The sequence below is a fragment of the Rhinopithecus bieti genome, unplaced genomic scaffold (assembly GCF_001698545.2).
Source record: "Rhinopithecus bieti isolate Rb0 unplaced genomic scaffold, ASM169854v2 scaffold_15801, whole genome shotgun sequence".
Lineage (NCBI taxonomy): Eukaryota > Metazoa > Chordata > Mammalia > Primates > Cercopithecidae > Rhinopithecus > Rhinopithecus bieti.
In genome coordinates this window covers 144,109-161,921 of record NW_016808372.1, presented here as the reverse complement: position 1 = coordinate 161,921, position 17,813 = coordinate 144,109, and the positions used below count along the sequence as shown (strand labels likewise).

Here is a 17,813-nt window from a genome sequence, read left to right as displayed (position 1 = left end):
CTTTTCTTTTCTTTTTTTTTTTAAATTTAAATTCCGAGTTAACCGGAGCCATTTACTCCCTCTAGAAGCGAAGCTCCAGAGTGTGTGGACAGAACCCTCCCCAGGTCCTGAACGCTTACGGACGGGGCGCAGTGACGCGTGCCCCGCGGGCAGTAAACTTGCAGGGGCGAAAGGGAGAAACATCGATTAAACCCAAATCGTGGGCGTGCAGTACTCAGGGCACTGGAGTGCGTGAAAACTCCAGCGGACTCTGCTGGAAAGGAGATCATGCCCTCTAAGTCTCTTTCCAACCTCTCGGTGACCTCCGGCGCGAACAAGAGCGGTTCCGTTCCAGAGGGGTGGGAAAGGGATTTTCTGCCGGCCTCGGAAGGGACTACCGCGGAGTTAGTGATCCGCTGTGTGATCCCGTCCCTCTACCTGCTCATCATCACCGTGGGCTTGCTGGGCAACATCATGCTGGTGAAGATCTTCGTCACCAACAGCGCCATGAGGAGCGTCCCCAACATCTTAATCTCTAACCTGGCGGCCGGGGACTTGCTACTGCTGCTCACCTGCGTCCCGGCGGACGCTTCGCGTTACTTCTTCGACGAGTGGATGTTCGGCAAGGTGGGCTGCAAACTGATCCCGCTCATCCAGCTCACTTCCGTGGGGGTTTCCGTGTTCACTCTCACTGCCCTCAGCGCCGACAGGTAAGAGCACAGGTAGCTGTGGGTGGCTTGGAAAAGTCGTGGAGAGAGGCGGGGAGAGAAGACTCACCCGAGTGCACCTACTGGCAGAAGGACGCAAGGAAAGGTTGGGTATCCAGAGGAAGAGAGGGAGAGAGTGCGTACCTGGGAAGCAGAGTAAACAGGGTTAAAATGGACTGAGATGTGAGGCTTGGAAAAATACATGAAAATTACTATGTTTTAAAGAACAAAATTGCATTTAAAATTGCATATCCTAGTCTGACTTCTGACACTTAGGGAATATTATTTCATAGAAAAGCTATAGAAAAAACGTGCAAAAGAGTATCTTGTTGAAGCTTGTTGTGTGTGCTTAAAATCTTGTGAGTGTACTTTCCTTTATGCAATAGAATAAGAATCTAATAGGTAAGAATGTCTGCTTAATATTAGGGAAATATTTAATTTTGATTTTTTTTCAAGTAAGAGGAGAACTTACTTACAGTTATTAACTGAATTTTACTATTTCGTAGAAGTAAAACCAATTACATTAATACATATTCTTTAAGCAGATGACTTATCACTTTCTTCTTGTTTAATACCCGAAGCTAAGAGACTTTTTTTTTTTTTCCCCACAGATAGGTACCCAAAATACATCTTTAATATTAAATCTGCTTTTCACATATGTTAAGGGTGTGAAGTGTCTTTTTTGCAGATCAACTAGTTCAACTTTGTCATTTTTCAGATGTGCATATTGAGACCCAGGGAATGTAATTTCTAATGGAAGACAAGGGAGGAAAATCCAAGTCTCCTGACTCCAGGTCCATTTAAGCAGAAGGGAATGTTTGGATAGGGGTGAGGGAAAATGCAAAGTTAGCTATCTTTACATGGAGCTGTGGTTTAATTCCCTCAGTGGGAGTGGAGGACTGACTGCAGCTATTTAGATAAACAATTAACTTGAATAATTAAGTTGGTATTCACTCTCCTCTTTAATTTACATATTCAATTGCTAATGAAAAATGAGTCTGTATCTGAATTTCCTGGTATTTGCAATAATACTGGAATACTACTTTGGCATTGAAGAGTTAATCTTCATTGAGGGAAACACGACATTCAACAGAGACTTGAGAAACTGAAAGTAATTCACTTTCTTAAAACCACACTCCTGGAAATTTAGGTGCCTTTTGTATAAATTATGTACCTAGTTTTGTTTATGTGGCAGCATTTCTATTATCTTTTAAAATGTTTTCTCTGAATTCCAAAGCAAAACATGACTAGTTTAGCTACTCCTCTTTATGCAATCTTATTTTACCTAGAAAGTTTAAAAAACCTACTTCATGAGTAGAATAAAACTTAATGATTAGCAACCACAATAGTTTCAATTACTATCATTATGCTTTCGTTTTAAAGACATGGTATTGGTAACAAGACCCAGGGTTGGAGTTTATTTCACACTAGGTTTTACAATCTATTATCATGGTGACACATGACGATTTACACAGGTAAATTTGCCCTGGCCAAGATCAGAGAAAAATAATAATCCTCATATATTTACTGACTTTTTCTGTTTCATTTGTGTGTCGTATACTCTGTGAATACAGAATGAATAATTTAGTAATAATGATAAGGAAAGGTGAGATGCCTCTTCTACTTGGTCTGTAGGCTACGTTCGTCTACGAGTGTGTTTAGGAAATATAAACTAGGAAACCTGAGTAACTGTTGATGAAGTTATGCAATATTTTCCATGATTCACTTAACATGGGTTGGAAATGGTTTGTTATATATTGTCTACACTTCTGTTTTTCTTCTAGAGCATAGCAATCAGTAGTTGATTAGTACTTGATAACCTCTTACTACATCTCACCAAACGCTATGATTTCTTGTGGATGTGGAATCAATTGTAGGATTAATTGTACTTAACACAGTGCTATTTTTTGTGTGTGCGATTTTTCAATCCTCACAACGCTGTGAGATAGGCACTATTATTTTTAAATTAAGAACTTTAAAGCTAAGAAAACTGAGATTAAAATTCAGTACTATTTTATGATCACACAGCTAACCATCATGGTGCCAACATGTTTGAACACCATTTAAAGTCTGAACTCTTCACCATTAATCCACAGTATTACAATTCTGGGTATAAGAAATTACTAATAGTATTTTTTATTTACCTGCGGACTTAAAAGTTGAGTTTAAAACAAAGCACCCAAGCATAAAAAAAAAAAAAAAAAAAGAGTACAGGAGCTGATTCGTGAGATTTATTACAGTGAAAAAACATCATAAAATGTAACTGCAAAATAAAAGAAGTGCCCTGAATTCAAAATTAAGTAGTAGTTCCAAAAAAACCCTATAATAAACAAATAAACAAAACTCTGTTATTAGAGTCTTTAAACAATAAATTCAATTATTTGTATATATATCCTGTCTTCATACATGGCCTAAGTGTCTTTGCCTAATAAAGTAACAGTAGAGAGTTAAAAAATAGAGATCACAGTACATAGTAAAAATCAGGAAGATAATTAGTTTTCAGAAAGCATATTCCAATGTGAAGTGGATCCTCTTATTCTATACTTCACTGATGTCAGATGTCAGTATCATTAGATTGCAGAGACTAAAATGAAAAACACAAATATTTTGAATCCACCTCGAGGCCTAAATCACTTTGTTTGATATGGCCAAAGGGTGGTCAGATGACACTGGTATCTGTGATTATTATTATATTTTACTTTTTTGAGACAGAATCTTGCTCTGTCGTTCAGGCTGGAGTGTAGGGGCGTGATCTTGGCTCACTGCAACCTCTGCCTCCTGGGTTCAAGCAAATCTCCTGCCTCAGCCTCCCGAGTAGCTGAGACTACAGGTGCACACCATTATGCCTGGCTAATTTTTGTATTTTTAGTAGAGATAGGGTTTCACCATGTTGGCCAGGCTGGTCTCGAACTGCTGACCTCAAGCAATCTGCCTGCCTGGGCCTCTCAAAGTGTTGGAATTACAGGTGTGAGCCACCGCGCCCGACTGGTGTCTGTGATTATTAATCCTTGACTTTCCATACTCTTCCAAGGAGTTTCAGCAGACACATCCCTAGGCAACAGCATTTGTGCCCACTGCAGTCATGCCTCAGAGGCACATCATCATAACCAGTATGGCTGGAGGAGAGATAGTGCATGGTATGAAGTGGTGATAGTGGTGATCTTAATTTATTATCATTTTTTACTGTTATCTTGATAGACATTTTTCTTACAATTTTGAAAATGTACATTGGTTGCTTGCTTACATAAAGTAGTTGATTAAAAGTATTTCTATATTCTATGTTGTATGAAGTTTCTAACAGTTTCATACATACACACAAACACACACACGTTCCCACCTTCCACCGTGGAGTTTTGGGACATGTGTGCTGTGACATCAGGTTGGCGGCACCCCATAAGCCATATTTTGCTTATGGTTGGTGTTATAGTGATCTCCTTCTCTATCTACGAGTAGCTGCATTTCCAAATTTGGAATGTTATTTCTTTGATTCTTGAAGACCTTTTGGCCTCTGATGGCACATTATTAAAATGCAAATAACTCTTAGGAATGGAGTTTTCCTTTCTCCTTCATAGGAAAAATTCTCACAGATTCCTAGTGCTAAACTGTAAACTTTATAATTTCATGTATTAACAAATATAAAATTAGATATCAATTCTTTATTCTGGCTTCTTATATGCTAACCAAAATGCACTTATACATTAAATTTTAAAATACAAATTATAAAAACTATAAAAAATAAACTAATATTAGTTTAATGTATTGGGTGACATTTTTTTCTGATACCAAACAGCCAATGTTGGATTAAATGCAAAATAATATTTTACCAAATCTGATTAAATTTCTAATATATTGATAATTATTAATAAAAGTCATAAGTTTTGTGCGCTGGTTAGGATAATCAGATTTTATTCCATAACTAGGTCAGTAGATAAATTCTTGAATCATTAATATTAGTTGCATATTATATCAATGCAAACAGACATTCTATTGAGTGTAATTATTTGTTAAGATACTGAAATAGATTGGATACAGGCCCTGGGTCTAACACTCCCTAGGATTCATAGGACTTTTCCATCAGTCTTCATCTAGTGGTGGGAGGGCATGCTGTTAACTGTTTGCTGCTTTCTCATCAAAATTCCTAACTGAAGCTCAGGTTCAAGTTAACCAGCTGCCCCTGACTGGAGATGATGTTTTCTCCTTTGCTCCATAGCCCTTGCCTCTCAGTCTCGTAATTGGTAGTGAGATTGGCACCAAGAGTGTGCTTCTAACTCTTTAAAAGAATAGTTCACATTCACCCTATAATACTAGAGTGATGACTTATTTATGTTAAATTTATTTTTGTTCAACTTTGTATTACTCACACTGAAATTGGGTAACTTACAAAGAAAAGAGGTTTAATTGACTCACAGTTCCACAGGCTGTACAGGGGGCATGGCTGGGGAGGCCTCAGGAGACTTAGAATCATGGCAGACGGGTGAAGGGGTAGCAAACATGTCTCCACATGGTAGCAGGAGAGAAAGAGCTAAGGGGGAAGTGCTACAACCTTTCAAACAACCAGATCTCACGATAACTCACTTACTACCACAAGAACAGAAAAGGGAAATTTGTCCCCATGATCCAGTCACCTCCCATCAGGTCCCTCTGTCAACACTGGGGATTACAATTCTATGTGAGATTTGGGTGGGGATACAGAGCCAAACCATATCAAACTTGTGACAGGAGAATTTAAGGCAGCTTAAAAATCAAGATACAAACAACACACCACAGGACTAAAAAGGGAGGAAATCAAGGGTGGGGAAAAGAAAAGTTGGAAAATATAAAATGACCCATACTTTCACAAAATGCGAGTCATAGGTTTTCTGAGAGCTTTCTAGTTGCCTTTTCAAAAGAAAAAATTGCTTTCCATAACAAATGCTCTGTTGTTATTTTATATAACCATAGAAACAGAATCCATTGTAGTTTCTGCACATAATTTATTAGTTTTAATTTGAATTTACAGGGCTTATTGTTAAATAAATGTTATTATACTCAAATAAATTAGATATCTTTTACTCATTGATCTTGAACACTTCTAGTTTATCTCTTTCTTTTATACTTAGAAGTAATTTCACACACTGAATTAGGCACTGTATAATTCTCACAAGATTCATAATATTGCCATAATTTATATGTTGCTTATAGCTTTTGAAGATTATCCATCTATCTTGATCTGAAACTTTTGGGGCACACTACAAATAAGGAGGGATTACATCAGGCTTGGGTTTATGGTTCCTGGGTGCTAACCATGTATCCGTTACATCCAAATGTTTTAGTTGGAGAAAAATAATAAAACAGCACAAAACTCATGGCCACAAGGTGGTGTTTTCCTTATTTGCAAAATAAGATTCATATCTTCCTCATGATGTGACATATCATAATTAAAGAGCAGGCATCTGATTCTTCAAATACTTAATTTCTGCTGGATTCTGGATACTATCTATTCTGTTGCTGAATGTGCACCCATTGCACTGGACAGCCTTGCTGGAAGCCTGTGGCAAAGATGCTCACTGTTGCACACAACTCTCTTAAAACATGGTTTCTAAACCCAGCTTATCATCAGAATCACCTGGAAATCTTAGTATGCAGAATCCCACACTTCACATTCTAGGGACTCTGCATTAGTAAGTCTACAGAGAAGCCTAATCATATTCCCTCTCTCTCTCTCTCTCTCTCTCTTTTTAAAATTTTTATTTATTTATTTATTTTTTTTTACTTCTCTAGGTGTTTCTGAATATTGATGCATCTTAGGCATCACTGGATTAGACTCAGTCTCCATTTGTCATCACCATTCCCACTTCAACATAATACCCAACAACTCCTACCACAATTGCTCCTAATAAGGATCTCCTTGTTGCTCAGGCTATAGTTTCAACCATTTATTGAGACCCTATGGACTCTATTGGCCAGCCCAGGCATTGTGTTATGTATTAGAGATATCATAGTAAGCAAGACCTTTCTCTTATCATACAGTTTACACTCAGACTTTTTGTGGACCTATTCCTTGCCTGATAAATGAAAGTTTAATAAAAAAAGAAAGAAAGAAAGAAATTTTGGGTAGTGTCATTAGAAAGATTAGTGTAGATGGAGATTTTTGAGATGCTATGATGACTCTGTAAGAGGTAAAAAAGATCCCATTTTTATTATGTATTTTGTTTCATGATTAAATGTAATTATCTCTTTACATTAAAATTTAAACTACACGGATGTTACAAACGAGATCCAAAATAAGAATTGATGAAGAAATCTATTTATTTATTGAGGTTTAATACATTAATAGTGATTATTTTTCTCTTTATATGCCATTTGATCAAAATTCTCTAGTGTTTAGTTTTCAGTTAGGGATATTCTCCTGAGACCATTTGTAAGGGAAAACGTACCTTTTTACACGTACCTGCTATGCTAATATACACAGTGAAACACTTTTTGTACTAAGAAATACTTTTCCTCACATTTGTATAAATATTTGAAGGAAGCATGATAAAACATGTCCACATTAATTTGCACAATCTCATTTTAATTTCTGCTTTTTAATTGTTTCAAAGGTATACACAGTTGGTATACAACATTTTCTTCGACACTCATAAGCTATGTCTCAGTACTAATAACATTTTGGTAAGTGTTTATAGTATTTTCAGCTATAATTCTGTTTTTGTAGGATTTTCAATTCTGCCCTTTTATTCAAATGTGTATCATTTAGAGACTATCATTGGGGTCTATCCTTTTCTTGCAGGAGGTGGCTCATAATCCTCCTTGTTGGAAAGGCCAACATTTCTGCTAGGTTCTTGCTTTCCTTAAACCAAGATTTCTGTATATGTTTCTAGCAATCTTATCAAAGTGAGAGATTTATTGTCTTAATTTCTATTTAAAGTTTCTCTATATCTTTTATGGTTATAATGCCTGTTTGGTATGAATGTTTATGTTGGCCAATATCCATATGTTGAAATCCTACCCCCAAGATGATGGCATTAAGAGGTGGGCCTTTGGGAGATGATTAGTTCATGAGAGTGGGGCCCGCATGAATGGGATTCATACTCTTATAAAAGACTCCAAGGAGACCCTTGACCTTTCCACCATTTGAATAAGCAGCAAGAAGATCTATCTATGTAAAAAAAGGGGGACTCTCACCAGACACTGAATCTCTCAATGCCTTTAAGTTAGATTTCCTAGTCTTGAGAATTGTGACAAATTTCTGTTGTTTATAAGCTGCCCAGTGTATGGTACTTTATTAGAGCAGCCCAGGTAAACTACGACAGTACCTCTACAATAGTATATGTGGTTAGATATGAGGTAGAGAAGAGACATTTTCTTCTCCTTTTTAAATATGTGCAGGAAAGTTCAGAATACCCTTCACGGTTTTTGATAATCTAGAAAGAAGGCTTGATCTTTTTGTAGTGATAACCTCTCTGCCCTTTCCTTGTCTTCTTCCACAGAAAAAAGAAATTGCAATCAGTTTTTTGGTACTTTCCTCTTAAATATGAATTGTCAGTCAATAATAATGCAAATTTATTGGGAGAGATTACAGTACAAAGAGATCAAACAAACAAACAAATCTGGAACTAGGCTGGAAAGAGATTAAATGCTTATTTCTGTATTAGTTTTATAGATACATAGCAAGAGCTGGTTGCAGTAGCTCATACCTATAACCCCAGCACTTTGGGAGTCTTAGGTGGGCAGATCACTTGAGCCCAGGAGGAGTTTGAGACCAGCCTGAGCAGCATAGTAAAACCTCGTCTCTACAAAAATGCAAAAATTAGCAAGGCTTGGTGGCACGTCTGTAGTCCTAGCTACTTGGGAGGCTAAGGTGGGAGGATTGCTTGAACCTGGGAGGTGGAGGGTGCGGTGAGCTGAGATCAGGCAACTGCACTCCAGCCTGGGTGACAGAGTGAGACCCTGTCAAAAAAAAAAAAAAAAAAAAAAAAGATATATGGCAAGAGTGTACACATATAAAATAGGAATAGGACATGATAAAAAAATTTGAAAACATGAAAAAACTTATAGGAACTTATATCAACAAAAGATGATAAAAATTTTAAAATTCAGAAAAAATGATGGAAAGTAAAGCTTACAGAATATCTTAGAAATTAAAATCAAGAAGAAGGTGAAGATGTGCTTGATAGATGTGATTTTCCAAAAAATATCAGAGATTGGGTAATAATTCAGATTTGTCTAACTAAAATCATGTGGTACTGCATCTTATTTGCTAGGTATATTATCACTTGAAATACTTTAAAGAGAAATATAAAAAAATTGAGCTTTACATACCATTTTGAATTATTTGCATCATCATTCCCTTACTCAATATGTGTGTTTGAGTTAGCTGCAGAAAGTTTTGGATTGTTTACTGTGTCCTGGAGTGTGATTCCTTTATCACTAGTACATTGTTGGTATATTGCCATTAATATTTTAGGTTGGAGGAGAAAATAACTTTATGGGATTTTGACAAGATATAAATTTGAGCTATAAAGACAAAATATTGTTCTGCTTTCAAGTTTTTCAGTCCTTATTATTGGATTATGGAGAAAATCTCAATCTAGATTAGTCTTTTATTTATTTTATTTTGTCAAAATATAGTATGACCAATCCAGATTAGTTTCTAAAATTCATTAATGTCCTTAGAAAAAGAGTGAAAGGGTTCACACTCAGAAGTTATGGAAAAGTATCAAGGAAGGATTGAATAATATTATTTTGTGAACATCTTATATTTTGGTATTCAATACATTATGATAGATGTAACATATATAGATTTAGAAGAATTTAATAGGTAAACAAATGTCCAGGATTTTGGAAATGAAATAACTAGGATTTAGAAAATGCCAATTTAAAATATTTTTCTCTCCCTTCCTGTTTTCTGTGCTAGTAAGTAGTGGAATGACTTGTAGACTGAGAGACACCAGGAACCTTAGGTCTTACATACACTTTTAAGCAACCAGGGAATAAATAAATTTGAGCTACAAAGACAGAATATTGTTGGCATCTCTCTTACTAAGCAGGATGTCTTTCTCTTCACCCACCTTCCTTCCTTCCTTCCTTCCTTCCTTCCTTCCTTCCTTCCTTCCTTCCTTCCTTCCTTCCTTCCTTCCTTCCTTCCTTCCTTCTCTTTTCCTTTCCTTTCCTTTCCTTTCCTTTCCTTTCCTTTCCTTTCCTTTCCTTTCCTTTCCTTTCCTTTCCTTTCCTCTTTCTCTCTTCCTTTCATTCCTTCTTTGCTTCTTTTCCTTTCTTCCTTTTTCTTTCTTTCTTTCTTTCTTTCTTTCTTTCTTTCTTTCTTTCTTTCTTTCTCTCTCTCTCTCTCTCTCTCTTTCTTTCTTTCTTTTCTTTTCTTTCTCTATTCTCTTTCGTTTCTTTCTTTCTGGAATAACTTGAGATGTATCGTTTTCCCAGGTACAGAGCCATCGTTAACCCCATGGACATGCAGACATCAGGGGCAGTGCTGTGGACCTGTGTGAAGGCCGTGGGTATCTGGTGGTCTCCGTGTTGTTGGCAGTTCCCGAAGCAGTGTTTTCAGAAGTGGCATGCATCAGTAGCTTGGATAATAGCAGCTTCACAGCATGTATCCCCTACCCTCAAACAGATGAATTACATCCAAAGATTCATTCAGTGCTCATTTTCTTGGTCTATTTCCTCACACCACTTGCTATTATTAGCATTTATTATTATCATATTGCAAAGACCTTAATTAAGAGTGCACACAATCTTCCTGGAGAATACAATGAACATACCAAAAAACAGGTAAGCTTGGTAGGTGTGGGTTGGTGTGTGCTGGTCAGAACAAGTAACTGCTATTTATTGTTTCATTTTGTGGGTTTTTAATCCTAGACTGATGATTACAGAGTTGGGCCTTCACAGGCCTTAACTAGAAGGGATATATGGGGATCTCTAATATATGGTCATATCAGAGCCCTGCAAGGCCCATTTAGGTTCAGTTTATCATTTATCTGGATCTGTGATAAGACCTGACATTCCACCATTAGAAATTAATGTATTGAAAGACCTGTTTTACACGCAGAGTTTTATGTAACAAACAACATAATAAACCAGAAAAATTTCACATATGAGCACACATTAATTTAATTCTTGTTTCTTCTCCCATGAACCCACTAAGGATGGCAGGGAGTATAGAAGAAGGATGCACCAGGAAAGGACTATAGGACACTGCCTGGGATCTGGGGATGGGATTTGGGTGTAAGTCAGAATGAGAGATGAGGAGAATAGCAGGAGTAGCAGAAAAGGAACCCAAAGGTGCAATCCAAAGGTGGGCTGGCGTTGAAGCAATATGTGACCCAACTCAAATTTGTAACTTTCCCTACAAAGATAATATGCTCATTTAAAAATTACATCATGCACCTTATGTACTTTTTCTTTCTTCAAGAATATGCACTACTAATTTAAGGTAAAAATCAACTGTGTTAGTACACAAAGAGACAGAAATAGTGTTCTTGTGAGAAAAAGTGTCTGGTTATACATTTGTGTACCGCTAGAAAAAAACTTCTAATGAGTTTTGCAGGTACAGAGTAGTTACTGATGCTTGTTTCCAAATTAAAAGCAAAGAAATTGAATCACAGATCATTTAAAATTTACTGGAACATAGATGGAGCATTAGGCTGGGGCCTTGGGTATGTTAGCAGCAGCAGAAACTAGTAAAGATTTCTTGCATGGAAGGTAACCTTTATGAATTGGTGGCCATCAGCATCAAAGATCCACATCAGCTTTAAAGACTTAAAAAATCACCCAATTATTGAAGGCATTGATAAATTCACAGACTTTATCTAAATATTTGGCATCAGTGAGGCAACGTATTCAGATCATTGGCTCACTGTGCTTTCTATTTTATATAATCAGTTGTTTTATCTGAGCCCTGTGATCCAATTTGTATCTCAGTTAGGTATTTGAGTATTTGCTTTTGGTTTCTAAAGTTGAGTTTTTCTCATATACACAGCCCTTGCTTCACTTTTGAATTTTTTAATGGCCTTGGCCTGCCTGCATTGTTTTCATGAATTTCCCTATTGGGACCTATAAACTCTGGCAGGGCAACTGGGTCTTGACATCTGCTGAGAAACAATCTCAATGCTAACAGCCTGCCTGTGCACTTGAATCTCCAAGTATAGACCACTGTGACATTCTTGCACTCATCTTCCACCTGGAAGGGATGACACTGCTTAAAAAGATAAATTTCACATTTGACTTTCTTAGGATTGATTGTTGGGTCGCATAACTTATGCCCCTGGGATCCATGTGGAATATCACATTCTGCTTCCTGGCCTGGGTTCCTCTTCAGTTGCACCTTTCTCTGCTTCCTCCATCACCCCTGTACTGCTACCTACCATTAGATGTGTTCCAATCCCAAACCTTTCCAGTCTTCTTTGGAATATTCTAGTTGACGACCAATAGTATTCACTCAGAAAATATTATGATACCTACAACAAATGTCTTTCAATAAATCAGTATTCCACCTTCATATTGCCTTAATTAAATATTTAAACAAATTAGACAGATATAAGCTACCCCTTGAACTACTGATGTTAGGAAATTGCTTTTAGATTAAAAAATATTGATGCCCAGTCTTTGAGTTTTATTTATTACATTCCTGAATAACCTCTTAGAAACAGTAAACATAATATGTAAATTTTATGGAGAAGGAAAATTTATTTTTATTTGTAAATGTGACAATACAGTAATGTTTACAGGACTCACAGTTATATCAGATGCTTTTGATTTGTGTAAGTCAGAAGTTTAAATCTCAAGTTGTTGTTTTGTTTTCCTATGGAGGGGTAGTTTTAAAAAGTCAAGCTAGCAGGGCGCGGTGGCTCACACCTGTAATCCCAGCACTTTGGGAGGCCGAGGCGGGCGGATCACAAGGTCAGGAGAACGAGACCATCCTGGCTAACACGGTGAAACCTCATCTCTACTAAAAATACAAAAAATTACCTGGGTGTGGTGGCCGGCGCCTGTAGTCCCAGCTACTCCGGAGGCTGAGGCAGCAGAATGGCTTGAACCCGGGAGGTGGAGCTTGCAGTGAGCAGAGATCCCTCCACTGCACTCCAGTCTGGGCGGCAGGGAGAGACTGTCTCAAAAAAAAAAAAAAAAAAAAAAAAGAAAAGAAAAAAGGAAAGTCAAGCCCTGCCTCATTAGATCAATATTTCCTATTTAAAACACCTTTATTTTTTTTAAAACACCAAAGCTTGAATATATTCTATGATTTATCAATTTAGTGGATTTAATACAAACAGAAATCATTTATATTTATGTTACACACAATGAGGCATTAAGCAAAAGAAAATAAATAAATAATATGAAGACATAGCATTTATTAATTTACTACCTAGTTTTGTATAAGCTGTCAAATATTTTTTAATGCAAATAATGTAGTGACCAAAATAAACTTTCTCAAACTGTTAAAATCCATCATCACTTTGGTGAGGAAAATAAATAATTTATGTATTTCGGATGTATTATCATACTGTAAATTTTGCTCTTTCCCGACTTGATAAAGTTGGGATGTGGCTGGTTCCATTTTCACTTTAACCAATGGGATTAATTTCTTATATTTGCAGATGGAAACACGGAAACGCCTGGCTAAAATTGTGCTTGTCTTTGTGGGCTGCTTCATCTTCTGTTGGTTCCCAAACCACATCCTTTACATGTATCGGTCTTTCAACTATAATGAGATTGATCCATCTCTAGGCCACATGATTGTCACCTTAGTTGTCCGGGTTCTCAGTTTTTGCAGTTCTTGTGTCAACCCATTTGCTCTTTACCTACTCAGTGAAAGCTTCAGGAGGCATTTCAACAGCCAACTCTGCTGTGGGAGGAAGTCCTATCAAGAGAGGGGAATCAGCTACCTACTCAGCTCTTCAGCGGTGCATATGACATCTCTGAAAAGCAATGCTAAGAACATGGTGACCAATTCTGTTTTACTAAATGGGCACAGCATGAAACAGGAAATGGCACTGTGATTTTGGCCATTCAACTCACTACCTGGAGAGAACTTAGTAACTGTTAAAATTCTTGTTCAGCAGATCAGAACTAAATAATGATCCCATTCTTGCTGTTGCTTAGCCAATTTATTAGGCAATTGCATGATTGACTCAGAAAATGCAAGACATTTTTTCTCTACACTAGACTTTATTTTTTTCTCTTTTCATTTCCTAATCATTAGAATATGAGAAAAGACTTTAAATTACTACATATAATACATATATGTGTGTGTATATATGTATTTGCACACACATACACACATGTACATTATATGTATTTCACATTAAAAATGATCCCCAAACCAATGCAATATGTATAATTTAACATTGCTTTAGTATTTAGGCTGTTGCTAAAGCCAATTCTAGCATATTTCTCTTAGGTTTCATTTTATCTCAAAACATGAAATAAATTTCTATATTGACTCAATGATTCAGTGAAGGTAATATTCAAACTCCTATTATTTGAAATACAAGTCAGATTGTCCTGGTCAATTTCATTCAATTCACAACTATTGCATGTATGTGTGTGTGTGTATATATATATGCATATATGTACGCACACACCCACACACATCCTTCATTTGAAGAAAATAAAAAATTCGAAGGTGGAGCTTAATCACATCAGCATTTATTGTGATTCTGTGATTAATCATAATTTATAGAAATAATTCATGTCTGTAACTTGTATGTGATTAACAGATATAATGAAATTAATATTATGAATTATAAAATAGGTATGATATGAATATGATTTACATTATGAATGTAAAATAGGTATGATATGAATATGATTTACATTATGAATATAAAATAGGTATCATATGTCCCAAATTGCAAAACTACAACTCACAAGTTTGCATGGCCATCTTAGTTTATTGCTAAATCATTGAATATTTGGACGATTTTGTATAGATGTGATAAGATTTGTGTAATTCCGGTGAGTTCAACCATTTACTCATCCTCTCTTGCAATATCCAACTGACAAGTATGTGGGATCACACTTAGGCAGTTTTTTTCTGCTTTTCCTGCATGATACCATAGTTTTCTCTGAATGAATGTCTTTTTTTTTTTAGGAAAATGCAAATGTATTGATTACATTTTAAAAACTACCATTTTAAAAGCATGTATCAATAAATCTAACGTTTAAATATATTTCATACTATTTCTTTTTCCAGAATTGGGAAGACTCTATTAGTACACTAAGCTTTTCCTTAAACACCCACAACTCATGCTATTTAAGTTATAACATATTTAATTGTATGTAACAATTAGAATAAATACAAATTAAAATATTTGATAATAATAATGATAGTGAACACTTATCAAGTGTTTTCTATGTTATAGGCATAGTCCTAAAGCTTTACATGTACTATTTAATTTAGTCATCAATATAATCACTGAGGTGAACAAGAGAAGGATCTAATTTTGGCAAGGTATGAAGTTATGCAACTTTGGGTAAGGTATTTTTATTTGAAAGAGTACACGATTTTGAAAATTTTGCAGAAACAACAGATCATGTGAACACATTGTCAGACCCCTGAATTTGGGCTTTGTTAATTTCATTGTAAATTTACCTCTGAAGAAGGTCTTGTTATTATCTCTATAGATTAGGAAATTGAGGTTCAGAGATATTAAATAACTTAAAAATATGGAACTTTTGTTTTTGGGGATCCAGTCAACACTTAGTAGCTCTGTTAATAAAGTAAGCAGGTAGAGGATTATCTGTGCAAATTATTACTTTTTAAAAATTTTAGATTTAGAGGGTATGTGTGTAGGCTTATTACATTAGTATATTGCATAATTCTGGCTTTGGGCTCATAATGATGTCATCACCCGAGTAGTGAACATAGTACCCATTGGGTAGTTTTCAACCCTTGTCCACCTCCCTCCCCACTGTTGGAGTCCCCAGTGTCTGTTTTTCCCATGGTTGTGTTTGTGTGTACCCAGTGTTGAGTTCCCACTTGTAAGTGAGAACATGAATTATTTGTTTTTCTGTTTCTGCATTAATTTGCTTAAGATAATGGCCCCAGTTGCATCCATGTTGCTACAAAAGGATGTTATTTCATTCTTTTATCATGGCTATGTAGTATTGTATGGTATATATGCACCACATTGTCATTAGTCCACCCTTGATGGGTACCTGGGTTGATTCTATGTCTTTGTTATTGTGAACATTGTTGTGATAAACGTATGATTGCAGGTATCTTTTTGTTAGAACAATGTATTTTCCTTTAGCTATATTCCTAGTAATACGATTACAGTGTCAAGTAGCAATTTTATTTTCAGTTCTTTGGGAAATCTGTAAACTTCTTTCCATAGTGGCTGAACTAATTTGCATTCCCAACAATAGTCTATAAGTGTTTCCTTTCTTTGCAACGTCTCTGACATATTATGTTCTGACTTTTTAAATAACAGCCATTATGACTGGTGTGAGATGGTATCTCATTATGGTTTTGATTTGCCTCTCTCTGATGATTAGTGACATTGAACATTTGCTCATGTTTGTTGGTTGCCTGTATGTCTTCTTTTGATAAATGTCTGTTCATGTCTTTGCCCACTTTTTTAATGGGGTTATTTTTTTTTTTTATTGATTTGTTTAAGTTCCTTATAGATTCTGCATATTAGTTGTATTAGTCTATTTTCACACTGCTGATAAAGATATATCTGAGACTGGACAATTTATAAAAGAAAGAGGTTTAATGGACTGAGAATTCCACGTAGCTGGGGATGCCTCACAATCACATGTAAAGTGAAAGACACATCTCACATAGTGGCAGATGAGAAGAGAACTCATGCAGGGAAACTCCACCTTATAAAACCAACAGGTCTCATGACACTTATTCACTACCATGAGAACAGCATGGGAAAGACCTGCCCTCAAGATTCAATTACTTCCCACCAGGTCCCTCCCACGGCATGTGGGAATTCAAGATGAGATTTCGGTGGGGACACAGCCAAACCATATCATTCTGCCCCAGGCCCTCCCAAATCTCATGTCCTCACATTTCAAAACCAATCATGTCTTCCCAACAGTCCCCCAGAATCTTAACTCATTTCAGCATTAACTCAAAAGTCCACAGCCCAAAGTCTCATCAGAGACAAGATGAGTGCCTTCTGCCTATGAGCCTGTAAAATGAAAAGTAAGTTAGTTACTTCTTGGATACAGTGGGGAGACAGGCATTGGGTAAATATAGCTATTCCAGATGGGAGAAATTGACCAAAACAAAGTGGTGGGCTACATACCCCATGCAAGTCCAAAATCCAGCAGAGCAGTCAAAACTTAGAGCAGTCAAAACTTAAAGCTCCAAGATGATCCCTTTTGACTCCATGTCTCCTATCCAGGTCATGCTGATGTCAGAGGTGTGCGCCCACAGCCTTGGGCAGCTCTGCCTCTGTGGCTTTGCAGAGTATAGCCCTCTACTGGCTGCTTTCATGGGCTGGTGTTGACTATCTGTGGCTTTTCCAGGAGCATGTTGCAAGCTGTTGGTAGATCTACCATTCTGGAGTCTGGAGGATGGTGGCCCTCTTCTCACAGCTCCACTAGGTGGTGCTCAAGTAGGGACTCTGTGTGGGGCTCTGACTCCACTTTTCCCTTCTGCACTGCCCTAGCAGAAGTTCTCCATGAGGGTCTCACCTCTGCAGCAAATTTTTGCCTGGGCATCCAGGCATATCCATACCTCCTCTGAAGTCTAGGCAGAGGTTCCCAAACCTCAGTTCTTGACTTCTGTGCATCTGCAGGCTCAACATGACGTGGAAGCTGCCAAGGCTTTAGGCTCCCACCCTCTGAAGCAATAGTCTGAACTGTACTTTGGCCCCTTTTAGTCATGGCTGGAGCATCTAGGATGCAGGGCACCAAGTCTCTAGACTGTACACAGCAGATGGACCCTGGGCCTGGCCCACAAAACCATTTTTTCTTCCTAAACCTCTGGCTTGTGATGGGAAGGGCTGCCACAAAGGTCTCTAATATGCCCTGGGAACATTTTGCCCATTGTCTTGGTGACTAACATCCGGCTCCTTGTTACCTATGCAAATTTCTGCTGCCAGCTTGAATTTCTCCTCAGAAAATGGGAATTTCTGTTCTATCACATTGTCAGGCTGCATATTTTCCAAACGTTTA

At 36.9% G+C, this 17,813-nt stretch overlaps 1 protein-coding gene across 1 annotated transcript; it reads left to right on the top strand.

The window, feature by feature from the left end:
• Window positions 1–267: 267 nt before the first annotated feature.
• Window positions 268–13,675, top strand: LOC108538515 (neuromedin-B receptor-like). The gene is given in 4 exon segments (XM_017886661.1): window positions 268–689; window positions 10,104–10,183; window positions 10,186–10,451; window positions 13,274–13,675. Coding segments are annotated over 4 exon segments (1,170 nt in total).
• Window positions 13,676–17,813: the final 4,138 nt, after the last annotated feature.